Below are 12,997 nucleotides of genomic sequence, written 5' to 3' on the forward strand. Positions count from 1 at the left end.
AGTTCTGAATGCAAGCTGAGCACAAATCAAAACCTCATGGTTACACCTAAGGAGGAAAATAGTAGAAACAGAGCATGTATCACAAAGCAGTGGTACCAAAGGTAGCAATTAGGGTCCCAGCAGGAAGAAGAATTTACTTAATCTAAAAAGATTGTAATTAAAAGATATCTTACAGAGGTAAGAACAGCTCTGAGAAACAACTAGGGCCGTTGATGCACCCAGAGACCAGCAGCAGTGAAATGCTGCCGGTACCCAGGGCAGAAAGTACAAGAGCAGAAAATACTGTTCCTGGCGCCAGCCAGAGTTGGAAGCCAAGGACAGCCAGGAGATGCAGTTTTAGAGAAATGCAACTGCTGCCAGCAAAGCAGTACCAAAGCAGGGTGGAATCAGGTAAGACGTACACCAGAGTCTCTCCGCTGCTCTCCTCTGATCTCCTTCCGATGCCTCTCGTTAGCTGAACCCCAAAAAGCCAAAGGGCAAAGCAGCCTGAGTGATACAGTAAGGCCAGCCCCAGGCAGCAAGGAGCAGGGCAGAGAAGGGCAGAGAGGAAATGTGGAGGGAAGAGCAGGACGAAAGTAGAAAACCCATTGTTATTTGGGTGCAGGGCAGAGCATGTTGGAACCTCACTCTGTGTGGGAAAAACTCTGTAGTCATTTCATCTGTTTCCTTAATACTTAGTTCATTTTTCCATCACTTTATTATGAAAATAATCAGACACTACAGAAAAATGAAAGAGTTTTAGAATGAACCTGTGTATAATCACCACGTGGATGCTACCATAAACATTTTACTATACTTCTTTTATCGCACCTATATCAACAATCTATCCCTGTCTCCATCAGTGAATCTGATTTTTAATGTATTTCAAAGTAAATTTCAGACATTACTTCCCCTTAAATACTTCAGCATCGTATCATTTACTTTGTTCATTTTTAATTCTACTACAATGCAGTTTATTTTCCATACATATATATATGTATGTATGTATGTGTATGTATATATCAAGAAATTAATCAATGAATGGGTCAATCAATTGGTTGCTTTCAATTGGGCCACCCAGGAGCATTCATTTTATCAGGTATGACAGTCCTTACAAAACAAAGACCAGAAAAACCTCTGCAAACACTCTAGCATTGGGCTGCTTTACTTTCCAGGGATTAAAGGATTGATCTTCGTAAGTAAGCCAGGGTCAGCACAATAAAACTGAAGAAAACTGTTGAGTACTGTTTTCCTCCCAAACTCACAGTCAGATCTCGTTATGAGAGATGGACTGGCTTTATCCCTTCCCCTGCAACCTGACGTTTTCTATCATACCGCCAATGCCATTCCCACACACATCTTATGTTCCTTTACTTTCAAAGACAACTGGAAGAAGGAGGGGAACTGAACACTGGACTGTTTTAACTCATCCTCCCCCACTATCTTTTGATGTATGAGTAAACAGCATTATTGCTTTTGCTTCTTAACCTTCCAAAACATGATAAAAAGCAGGTCTAAGGCAGCCCCACATGTTACTTCAAACTCTACTTCTTCTCTGGGTATTGAAAATGACATATTTCAGAGTATGGACTTGGTCAGACGCTCCTTAAAAACCCACAATTCCAATAGCCTCTGGCAGCATGGAGGTAGGATTTAAATTATATACTGCTACAGACTGACTCCTGGGCCATTTCCTTCTCTAAATCACACGGCAGTGTGGGTTTTCAAATGTCTTCTCAGGTTGAGAAAAAATGTTGGCACAGAGAAATGACACCTTTTCTGTATCATGAGGGAGGAAGGAAGTGAATTTGGGAGCTGGGAACATGATCAAATTAATCACACCATGTTAAAAAGTATTTGCCCCAAATGAGGCCATCGTTTTCCACTGCATAGCTGTCTGGGGAAGACCAGGTGAATGCAAGACACTCCAGCAGGCGATGGAGGGGACACACAGGTGAAGACATCATAGGGCTTTCCTTCACAAGTTACAAATCTAAGACAAGGCATGGGTCAGTACATCAAAAACATAATACAAGACAAAATGGAAGAAAAGCGTAAGGGCTTCTGGCTGGGAGGGTACGTGAAGACCTCACAGAATGGCACTGAGCCATGCTTGGAAGTCACTGCATTTCCTTGGGCAGAGATGAGGGAAGGATGTTCCAAGGGGATGGATCAACTGGACAGGTCCACCACTGGGAAGCAAAGAGGAGGACTGTGGAAGAGCAAATAATCGAGCTTGGTTGGAATACAGATTATGTATTCAGTGAGAAGACAGGAAAAGGAAGTGGAGGCCATACTCTAATAGACCTTGGATGTTTAGCTTTAGAATTTAGAAGGCAGCAGAGAGCCAGAAAGGAATATTAAACCCAAGAGTGACAGGATTAGAACTGCATTTTAGAAAGAGTATTCTGGCAGAGAGTATGGTTAACTCAAAATGGGGAGAGAGCAGATATCATAGAAGTCGCATCTTTTATACTTGTTTTCTTAATACCCCAGTAAAGAAGGTAGCTAAGGAAAATTTTCTTTATATTCCAACTGAAACTAACCTCTTTTGGGGTACAGAGCCATATAGCTGATACATGAAAATCTATCACTTCTATAGTAGCTATATATAATCTTGATACAGGATCTTCCTTCTTGGTTTTATACAAAGGCCAAAAAGGATGTGAGCTATTTTTATTAAACTCGATGCCGGTTCCAGATCTTTTATCAATAAAATGAACTTTATGACTGACCTAGACACCAAAAGTCATCATTTGATGATATAAACTTGAAGAATCTATAATATGAGATTAAGGAAATGAAATTCCTTTCAATTCCATTTTCATGGGAGCCTAAGCTCAATTATACATTTGTGTCAATGTTGTCAATATTTGGGATTATATCAAATATGGGAAAACTACCGTCTCTACTACTACATAAACTCTATAAATCAAAAAGAACCTAGTTAATATGGACTAACGTTGGAGTGCCCATTATGTACCAAATGTTTAAGTACTTACCAACTGCATTTCCAGTCATCCTATTATTTCACTGATTTATCAGATAAAACCCTTGTGGTAGGTATTATGAGCCTTATATTTCAGGTAGAAATCTAAGGTATAAAGAGATTAAATACTCTGTCTGAGATCAGGCAGCCATAAATTTTAAAACGAGGACTCAAACCCTTGTCTGTGGGATTGGATTCTTGTTACAGTTCCTCCAAGCTGTAGGGATGTGTGTTGTGTGTGTAGGTTGTGGCCAAAGCCCACCAATTACTCTAAAATAGCTATCAAAGGAAGACTTCTTTTTCCAACCTAATGATTTACTTGTTGAACTACAGCCATTAGGAACTCCTAGAACAAAGATGCTGAAGAAACTACCAGAAAGCCTTGAGACTTGAATGATAAACCTTGAAATACTCACATTGAAGGTGTAGCAAATATTATTTCCTCTAAAGAAGATGGCTAAATAGTGGAGGAATGGGAAGCGGGGAGGAACAACAAAGCCAGCCTGAGTATCCTGGGTGTCCCTGAGACCCCAAAAGGATCTTCTATAGGAGACACTGGGAGGATTCTGGAGCTATCCTCCAGCCACTACAGCTGCTTCGCATTTGCAAACAGTCCATCAGTCATCACATATTCTGCAAAACACACACCAACTGGTCAGGGGTATGACTGAAAGCAGTACCAGTTGATTCTACAGAGTGTCCTGTGACACGCATGAAGCCTCTGCAAGTAAAACGTGGGCAAGTCTTGTTGGCAGGGTCCCTCCTGGCTGCAGAGCTAGACTCAGGGCCATCACAGTGATCACGCTCTTATCCATCAGCTGCAAGAAAACCTCTGGATTGATGGGAAGCATCAGGGGTTATGGGTTGACAACCTGGGCTCATGTCCTGGCTGTGCCTGTTTCCTCTTTGCTAAGTCATCAGCTCTTGACTTCCCAGTGGGGCAAGTGTTACAAGATCAAACGAGATCATTTCTCTAAAAGTGCTTTGAAAAGTGCAGTGGTTCAACAAAACATATCAATTTATTTTGGGGGGGATCATCTTCATCCCCATCAAAGCAGGCTGTGGTGTCTAAAAAATGATTTTTATATTTTAAGATGCATCTCTCACTGAATAAATTATTCTACCATGAATACTCCTTTTTGTTATGGGATACAAATAGAAGGAGCTTCTAGAAAACTGTGGTAAAAACTGAAGTTCTAGTTGACGTTCCTTAGAAATTCACTCTAACCCACTGAGTAGTTATTTTACCTTTTAAAAGGGATTTATTTTACTTTTTGTAAAATGTAGGAAATATGTAGCAACAAACAGCATGTAGTCACGTAAACATATACCTATTTTTGGACCCTACTGCAAACTGATATAAGTCAATTTGGCTGCCTGGTTTTTAGGATCTTTTATTAAATCATGGTAGCCTCCAACAAGTCAAGATAGGTGGTAACTATCTGCTTTTCAGCCACGTTGTACACTACAATGAAAGCAAATTCTAGGCCAAATTCTGCCACATATATGAACAATTGATGGGCAGGAAGTTGCAAAAATTCTCAAATAACTTACTCTTTTAACATCCCTGTTTGTTCTTTTAGGAACTCCAAAGCACTGCATGAGAGACAATCCACAACGTCTGGTCCTTGTCTTGCTGTGTACACAGCTGAACTACATTTCCCGACCTCCTTACAGGTAGGTTGAGGCCCTGTGACCGCGTTCTGGCCCGACACATAAACATCTCCCACACAAGCCTTCTTTCTTTTTACCTTCCATGACACCTTGGAGGCCCATTTTAAAGATGGTAGGAACTTCCCTGGTGGTTCAGTGGTTAAGAATCAGCCTGCCAATTCAGACATGGTTTTGATCCCTGGTCTGGAAAGATCTAAGCCCGTGCAACTAAGCCTGTGCACCACAACTACTGAGCCTGTGCTCCAGAGCCCGCGAGCCACAACTACTGAGTCCACATGCTGCAACTACTGAAGCCCGCGTGCCTAGAGACCGTGCTCCATGACAAGAGAAGCCACCGCAATGAGAAGCCCGCGCACCTCAATGAAGAGTAGCCCCCGCTTGCTGCAACTAGAGAAAGCCTGCGTGCAGCAATAAAGACACAATGCAGCCAAAAATAAAAAAATTTAAAAAAATTTTTAATTAAAATAAAAAAATAAAGATGGTGGCATTACAAGGTGAAGGTATTAAAGACAGAGTGACTCAGGTTTTCAAGTCACCCTTTGGAGAAGGGCAGCCCAGGAGAGCTGCCCAACAAGAAACGTTCACTTTGGGCTTGGAGTAAATGAAAAATAAATCTTATGTCAAGCCACTGAGATTTAGAGTTGTTTGTTACAGCTGCAAGCACCTTGCTGAGGCAGATGCATCAGTGTTCTAAGGGCAGAATCAACAAATCATCCAGAGTGATCAGGCAAAGGAATCTACTGTTAAGTGAGGAAGATACAGGATTGAATGGAGCTCTGGCCCAATGCCAAAGCAGCTTGATTGTTGGGCTTACTGAATTGTTACTCTTTGTCCATGCAAAAATAGAGGGGCATGTACAATCTTTCTAGCCAATCACATATTTCACCAATGAAAACATTATTTCTAACATAATTTGTTTGTGCCAATTAACAATCCCTCTAATATCTTCCCAGCCACCTTTGAGAGTAGACATCATAGTAAAGCTCTTCAAGTGGTAACTAACCAGCCCTGGAGTGTAGACTCCTGGCCAGCACAGAGGTGAATTCAAAATATTTAACCACTGGTATGACACAGCCACCAAGACATTAAAAAACGATGTAAACTCTTATGCCAGAGAGGTACCTTCTATCCTGGTTTACTTCAAATGTTAATTAAGCACCCTTAGGGTAGAGATTAAAGTAATTCACACCATGACTGTTTATACTGAAGTATTTAAAAAATAAATTACAAGCAAACAAGCGTCTAATTCACAGCCGTCATCCAGCTTATTTACGTCTCTGCTCACTCTAAGAATTACCAGCAAAGGATCATGGGACCTATTCCTAAGTGTAAGATTAGATCAATAAAATTAGCCATCTGTCCAAAGAAGGCTTTAAACTCAGGTTGTATTTAAGTATTATGTTTCCAACTGCCCAGATGTTACAGAAAAGTACCTGCTGATACAACTCCTTTTGCACAATGTAAACCATTAACTGGCTAATATAAACTTGTTGCATCAAGAAAAATAAATAGCATTAACACTGCATTAAATCTGATTCGGGATTTTGGGTGCCCTGTCAGCAAACACAAGTGTTAAGATTTAAATTGCTCAGGATTTGCAGAGTCAGACAAAGAAAGAATCTTCAAGTGTCTTTACAGGGATGGGGAGGAAGAGACTGGAAAAGAGATCAAAGCTTCAGAAAGTGTGTCCTTGGTTGTTCTGGTTGGTTAAGGTGATAATAATTAGTATGAGTATTATTAGATAGTAACATCCCATCTTTGTGTAACACTTCAGTTCTTTCAAAGCCCTAGTCTGCTTTATTTCCTTTGATTCTTAAAATAAGCTGGTGGGGTTATCTGGGGTAAGTGGGGTTTTTTTACAGCTCTGGAAGTGCACGAATCATTAATAAGAAAGGAAGAGCCAATGGAGCCCAGTCTCTATCTTTCTATGTCACTGGTAGTGGCTCATAAATTACTCCAAACTGATGATCAATGAGCAGACCCTGACCATTTCTTAGCTCTCTAGCTTCATGGAGATTTTCACAGATTCCCAGTCACATGTCAGTCTGGATAATTCTCTTTCAGGAACAAAACCTCCACATGACAATTACGAGACAAAAATTGTCCATCACCCTTGGAGATACTGTTTCTCAAAAGAATCTACTCAAGCAAGACCACAAACCTCACAGCCACATTTCTAAACCCCAAACCAAGGCATGTGGTTGACCAAAGAGTCTTTCTTATTTGTCAGTTTATCTAAAAAAAATGTACAACTCAGTAAAATTAAAATTATGTTGTCAATCATACATTAACATGTACAAGAAAGGATAAAAGTACATGCACTCATAAGTGTCTATGTTAATTATTCTGATGCCTGGAAATATACACATTCTTCTCCCACCCACAGCCCCTTCCAGATTAAACAATCCCAATTTCATAAACATTGTTTTCAAGCTTCAGGCTTCTAATCCTTTTTGAATGCCTTGGTGTATGTATTACCTCACTTAATCCTTAAATGGTAGGTTCTTTCCTTATCCTATTTTTACAGACAAGGAAACCCAGGTTTACAGAGCTAATATAACTAGCCCTATGTCACCAAGTAACTAATAATAATAATTTTTAAAAAGTGTCATAACTTGAACCCAAATTTGTCGAATAGCAGAGTCTGTGCTTTCACCCAAGCCTTCTGGTTCGGCCAGGAGAAGCCTGCCTGAAAGAAGGAGCTGCGTGGGAGCAGGGATGGAATGGGCCTGGGGGAAATGAGGGGCAGGGGCTGGTCATATACAGCCTGGCTTCTGGTTGATGCTACTGAAGGGTGTCCCCACCGTGTGCAGCCATCTCTCAATGATGGGGTTACTGGGAAAGAGGGTGAGTAGAAGGATGACCTGCCCAGAAGAGATGTCCTGATTCAGGGTCCTTCAGAGGACCTCAAGTCCCGAATCCAACATTCGGAAACCTGGCAGAGAGTCTAAACACTGGGGTTGTTTTGGCTGAAATACAGATGCTTGCTGTCGAAGTGGAGGCTGTCGGGGTACCAGAGAGTACCTGGGGTGGAGGCAGGGAGGCTATGGGAGGAGCCCAAGTTCTCCTCCGTCACGTCCCTAAGTGTGGACTGTGAACCACATGCACCAAGTGACCTGAGGTTCTTGTTTAAAAAAGCAGATGTCTGGGATGCACTCCAAGAATTCTTATACACATTGAAGTTCAGCAGTGACTCGCCTGGGTCAGAAGTCTAAGATCGGCTCTGTGCCAGCTCTGGAAACTGCGCCCTCTGCTGGCAAAAATTTGATTTGATTTTCACCTGAGTCTCTCTCTGCCCCCAGGCCCAGACCCCCATCCCATGAGATCGGGGTTCTTCAAGGAAGCAAATGTCTTCCAGCTCATTTCAGGAGGCTGAAGCACACTTTGGGGTCCTTCTTCGAAACGACGGTTCACAACCAGTGCAATCAAAGATGGGTTTGGGGGGTTTCTCCTACAAACTGCCATTTAGTCTCTGCAGCATCTCCTCACCCTTTCCCTTTTTTATCCCTGAAATAACAGGTGCACTTCTACTACCTGAAACTTGCTGTGACCAAAACAAGTGGCAAGGGTCTTGACCAGCTCAAAAGATTCTCTGTTGCAATCATGATATCACGTCACTCATTTAGTCCGTTGGGAGAAATACAGTCCTGCTTGCCTAGTGGGTCAGGTAGGAGAAGACAGGAGCTCCCCAGGATAACACTGCAGGAGTTGAGATCCCACCTCCACCTCAGACACCTGAGTCCCTGTTTTCCAGAAATCTAGCTCTGATTCACTGGACCACTTTTGAGCTACAGTAACCCATGAACAGATGGACAATTACTCCCAAAAGAATTCTAAGGTTATTAAAGCCCTGGGCTCAGGGAAGCAACAAAAAGCAAAAACAAAAACAAAGCCAAAAAGAAAAACACCACTCAATTCCTTTCTGGTCAAGTCACTCTCCCATGAGAAAGAATTCTGAGAAAAAAGTACTGCCTCATGTTATACACATTTACTCCTGACCGTGACCTCTCTGTCCCTTTACCTCATAGAGGATCAAAGGAAAGAGAAAGAGAAAGAGAGGCAGGGGCTTCCTTATAGGGATGAGGTATGATGTGGAAACAAATGGGAGGGTAGGAGGGCTGATGGAAGGAAGGATCAGAGGGAAATATTTCTGCTATGGTGCCAGAACTGCATAGGACACTAGTAGCTAGGTGCTGGGGAGAACTATATATAATCCCCCTTAGGGCGTTTGTCGCTCCAGTTTTCATCAAGAAGCAAGACAATCTGGATCAGCCTTGCGGAGGAGTAGGGTTGGTTGGAAGGGGGGGGTGACATCCGGAAGAGCTGAGCCCCCCCAGATTACATGCTTTGGGAAAGGGACTTGGGTGAGAGCTTTAAGTGAGGACATAACCAGTCTCTTGTGAATTTCAGGTTATCCCGGGTGGGTGGGGGACGTAGAAGAGGATGACCCCTGACCTTTGCTTCACCCTTTAGCCATTCAGCCTCACACTAGTAGCAGCAGGAACCACCTAGAGGCGCATGTATTCCTCACCAGCAACCGACAAGGCACATTGCCCTTACGCTAACTGTGCTCTGGTCCTCCAGGCTTTTGTTTTTTTTCTTTCTGAGATTCCCTGGATCTTTGTTTTAGTCCACTTTTTCAGATAGAGAAACACTGAGGAAAAAGTGGAAAGGAAAAGATTACAGACCTGCATCTCCCCCCCAAAATGACTGTGGATCTCCAGTCCTCCAGGGGAAAACCTTGAATTCTGAACCCTGACCTGACCTTGTCCCACTGACCCTGGGACCTCAGGCAGCCGGAAAGGCAGAGGAAAGGCAGGGCCCTCACGCAGCCCTCCAGCCCCTCTCTCTGTGCCAGAGAGTTAAGCTAACACCGTTAAGTTACCAATCTGCCTGTGGGAACACACGTGGCTTGACACATGCTGGTCCCAGCAGATGTGTCTGGATTTCCTTTTCCCTCCCCCCTGCCCTACATCAGAGGCACAACAGTCCTCCCTACAGGTCCTGGTGAGACTCTGGGTAAGGGAAGAACTGGAGACCGCTCAAGGGGGTCTGCGTACTAGTCCCAGCTGAGCTTCTGAGGTTAACTTGGGCAAGTCCCTTGGTCATGCTCAGCCCAGCTGTACAATAGGGTGTTTCACTTCCTGTCAGGTCTGTGATTCGAATTTGGGAGCCCCGCCCCATTCATCCAGGGGGAAGACACCCTCCCTGAGGGGTTGCACACCTCTCCTAACCGGGCTGCTAAGGACTCCTTTCTGCTCCTGGGTATCAGAGCCTGCATTCCCATTCAGGCTCTTACTAGGTGGGTGACCCTGGGTGAGATATTTAATTTCTCTAAGCCACAATTTCCTCTTCAGTTAAACAGGGGTAGTAATAGTACCCATCTCGCAGACCTGTTGGGTTGATTAAATAAATCAGTATGTGTCAAGTTCTTAGGACAGTGTAGAAAGCAATTAATTAATGTTCCTTTTTATTATTTAATTTGACTTAACTTGCGAACTGTTCTTTCTTGTGAGTCTCAGCAAATGCAGAGCTTTCTTTATTAACACTCAGTGACAGAGGAGTATCTATCTTGGGGTGGAGGGAAAAGTTGTCCATGTTGGACCCAAATGAGACTCGTAATTGAAGGTGCTGCTTGGTTTTTTCTCATCAGGAGTAGATGGGGATGGGAAATTTTCAGGTGGATTTTGAATCCAAGACTTCTCTAACAAAGCCGAACTTGTCAAAGGGAGATTTAGGGGTGTGAGGAGAAAGACAGGTTCAGCCAAATAAAACAGGACTGTTGCAGTACACCTTAGGGGTAGCCATGCTACCTTCAAAGTACTGCACACAAATCAATTTCTATTGAGGAAACAAGGTACAAAGAAACTCCTGTATGGATACTAGCAGGATCTGCTGGTGTCTGGGGAAGATTATAAATCAGCTGGCTGCTGTTCACATCAGAGCCAAGTGGGGCACATTCAGTCTTTAATCTCGACCAATTCTCTGGATCAAAAACTAATCTTTCCAAGGGTTGTAAATGAGCCCGGGAGGATATTTGCCCCCAAAGTTTATGAAGTAGCTGTCATTTTAATCTGAGCAGCCTTCCAACCTGAAAGCCAGTGTCTGGATAAAATTATCAAGTAATGAAAAACTCTCCTGGGCTGAACCTAGTCCAAACACTCCTTTTACCTCAAATTTGATATATTTAATGTGCTAAAATATTTAAAATGTAGAGTTTCCACTATCAACACCCTATTTATGCTTCAAATAAAACCAAAGAGACCAACATGGCATATTCATGGCATGAATAACAGAGTGAAACCCTGGATGAACCAGGTAGGAAATATTTGGAGGAGAGGAACTACAGAAAATAAGAAAGGAAATATGGTGAACCATACGAGCAGTTTTTACACAGCAGGCTTTCGTGAAATACTTTTTAAAAAAATTCTGCTTAAACGAATTGAAATCTATCCTTAAAAGAAAACTACATACACTGCTCATGCTTAAGAACTACAGGTATAACTATGCATTGTTCAAAAATTGTGACTAGATGATTTTATGTAAATAAACCCACAGAATGCAGATGATCACGTGTGGGTATTTTAAGGAGGAAAGTTAGAAAGAAGCCCTTCATTGAAATCCTTGAAGATGTGTGTCTGTGTGCGTGTAGGAAAGAAACAATTTAATATAATATCACCTGGGACTGCTGTTATTTTCTCCAAAGTGAATGATCAGTGGGACTAGAATAGCTCATAATTTAAGTGGGCTTCAGATTATAATAACAATTATAAATTCCAAGGCAGGTAGCAAGGCGCAGGTGATAATAGATGAAGCTTGAAGAGTGAAGGCATCTTCCAGAGCAGAAAGGCAACAAGTCATATTTCCAAGTGGAGAGATCCCGGAGCAGTGAAAATATTTAAGCAGCCATATGGGAACCTGCCAAGATTATTTTCTTTGCCCTCTGATAAATTTCCCCTGTTTGTCTCTTTCTAACGGCAACATTATTTGTGAAGACAAACTGTGCTTTCTGCAAAGTTTTGCAGACTGTATTCAAATAAAGTTATATTGTTTTCCATTGTTCATACGATGTAATTACTACCATAAGACAACCCCGCTTGCAAAGTAAACTAAGAAAAAACAGATTTTTCAGAATTCTAAATATAGTCTCAGCAAAGAGGAATAAAACTCATTATCCGAGAAACACTGTTTAGAACTTTCTTGCTTAGAATGTTCTACTTTGAATAATCTCACCACACAGGCCAAACCAAAGTAGGCAAAAACACAGTAAGACTTTCTGCCTGTGTAACTAGAGAAAATGCAAGTTAGTGTGTTCGAGTTCTCAGCAGTTCACTGTAAGAGCCCACAACGCTGTACATCTTTGTTTAAATCGCAGAGCAAAGACAGGAGCTCAAATCACGGTAAAAATTAACCCGTTGGGTGCTCCTTTCTGAGAAAACGGCCCCAGAGTGGAAGAGGATCCTAACAGCGGAGGCCACATCCCTACACAGTGCGTGGGAAGGGCTGGAGATGGGCATAGGGTACACCAGGCAAATCTTCAGACACTTAACAGGAAATCGCTGGGCTCTGAACAATATGAATTCAATAAGCTGTTTAGAGACACAGGAGGAGCTGTTTGACTTTTCTTGCACAGTTGCAATCCTTGTAATTGAGACAGCATGATCGCTGCCCCAACTCTCAGCTCCCTGTGGTCAAATACAGAGCCCTCCACCTCTACTGTGTCTGGAAAATAGATCATTCTTTTAACAAACAAATATCCCTGGAACAGCCTGGCCTGGGAGGGGGAGGGCGAGGCTGGCTTCTTTTCTCGGCTCTGGGCCGAGAAGAACCTAGTTAAGTGCCGCTGGTCAGGGGTGAGAGAGGCGGTGCGTTGCCCGCTTTGGGTCCTCGCTAGAGACGGGGACCTGGGAGCTCCGGACGTGATGCTCCCGGGAGCACCGAGAGCATTACCTGGTTTTCTGAGAGCTGCTCTGAGCGGCGCAGCGCCGGGTCCGAGGCTGGAAGCCAGGAGCAAGAACCGGAGCAAGACGCCTCGAGTTAAATCCATTTCACCGCGGGCGCCTGCGAAGTTTCACCAAGTCCTGGGCGCACAGGGAAAGGGCGTCTCCTGAGATACGTCGGAGGACGCGGCCCCCGCGGATCCCCTGACCGAGCTGAGGAGGTGAAGGGCTGAGGGAGCTGGACGGGAACCACGGAGGAGTCCACGGAGGCAGGACAGCAGCCGGGAGATCCGCGTGCGGGAGTGAAGCGGGCTTCGAGCAGCAGGGCTTTTCGGGCGGGGTGGGGGTTGGAGGGCGGGGATGGGGGCGGCGAGGGAAGCCGACGGGGAGGGACTGGCTGGCCGCGGGAGAGAGG

At 43.5% G+C, this 12,997-nt stretch overlaps 1 protein-coding gene across 1 annotated transcript in view; it reads right to left on the reverse strand.

Annotated features, from left to right (window-relative positions):
- Positions 1-12,780, reverse strand: part of EGFLAM (EGF like, fibronectin type III and laminin G domains) — a 179,489-nt gene extending 166,709 nt beyond the window's left edge. Inside the window, exon 1 of the mRNA XM_082623155.1 lies at positions 12,593-12,780. Coding sequence (XP_082479281.1) covers positions 12,593-12,689 — 97 coding nt within the window. The 5' untranslated portion in view covers positions 12,690-12,780. The remainder of the gene's footprint in view (positions 1-12,592) is intronic.
- Positions 12,781-12,997: the final 217 nt, after the last annotated feature.

The sequence above is a fragment of the Mesoplodon mirus genome, assembly GCF_964341445.2.
Source record: "Mesoplodon mirus genome assembly, chromosome: 5".
In the NCBI taxonomy this organism is placed as follows: domain Eukaryota; kingdom Metazoa; phylum Chordata; class Mammalia; order Artiodactyla; family Ziphiidae; genus Mesoplodon; species Mesoplodon mirus.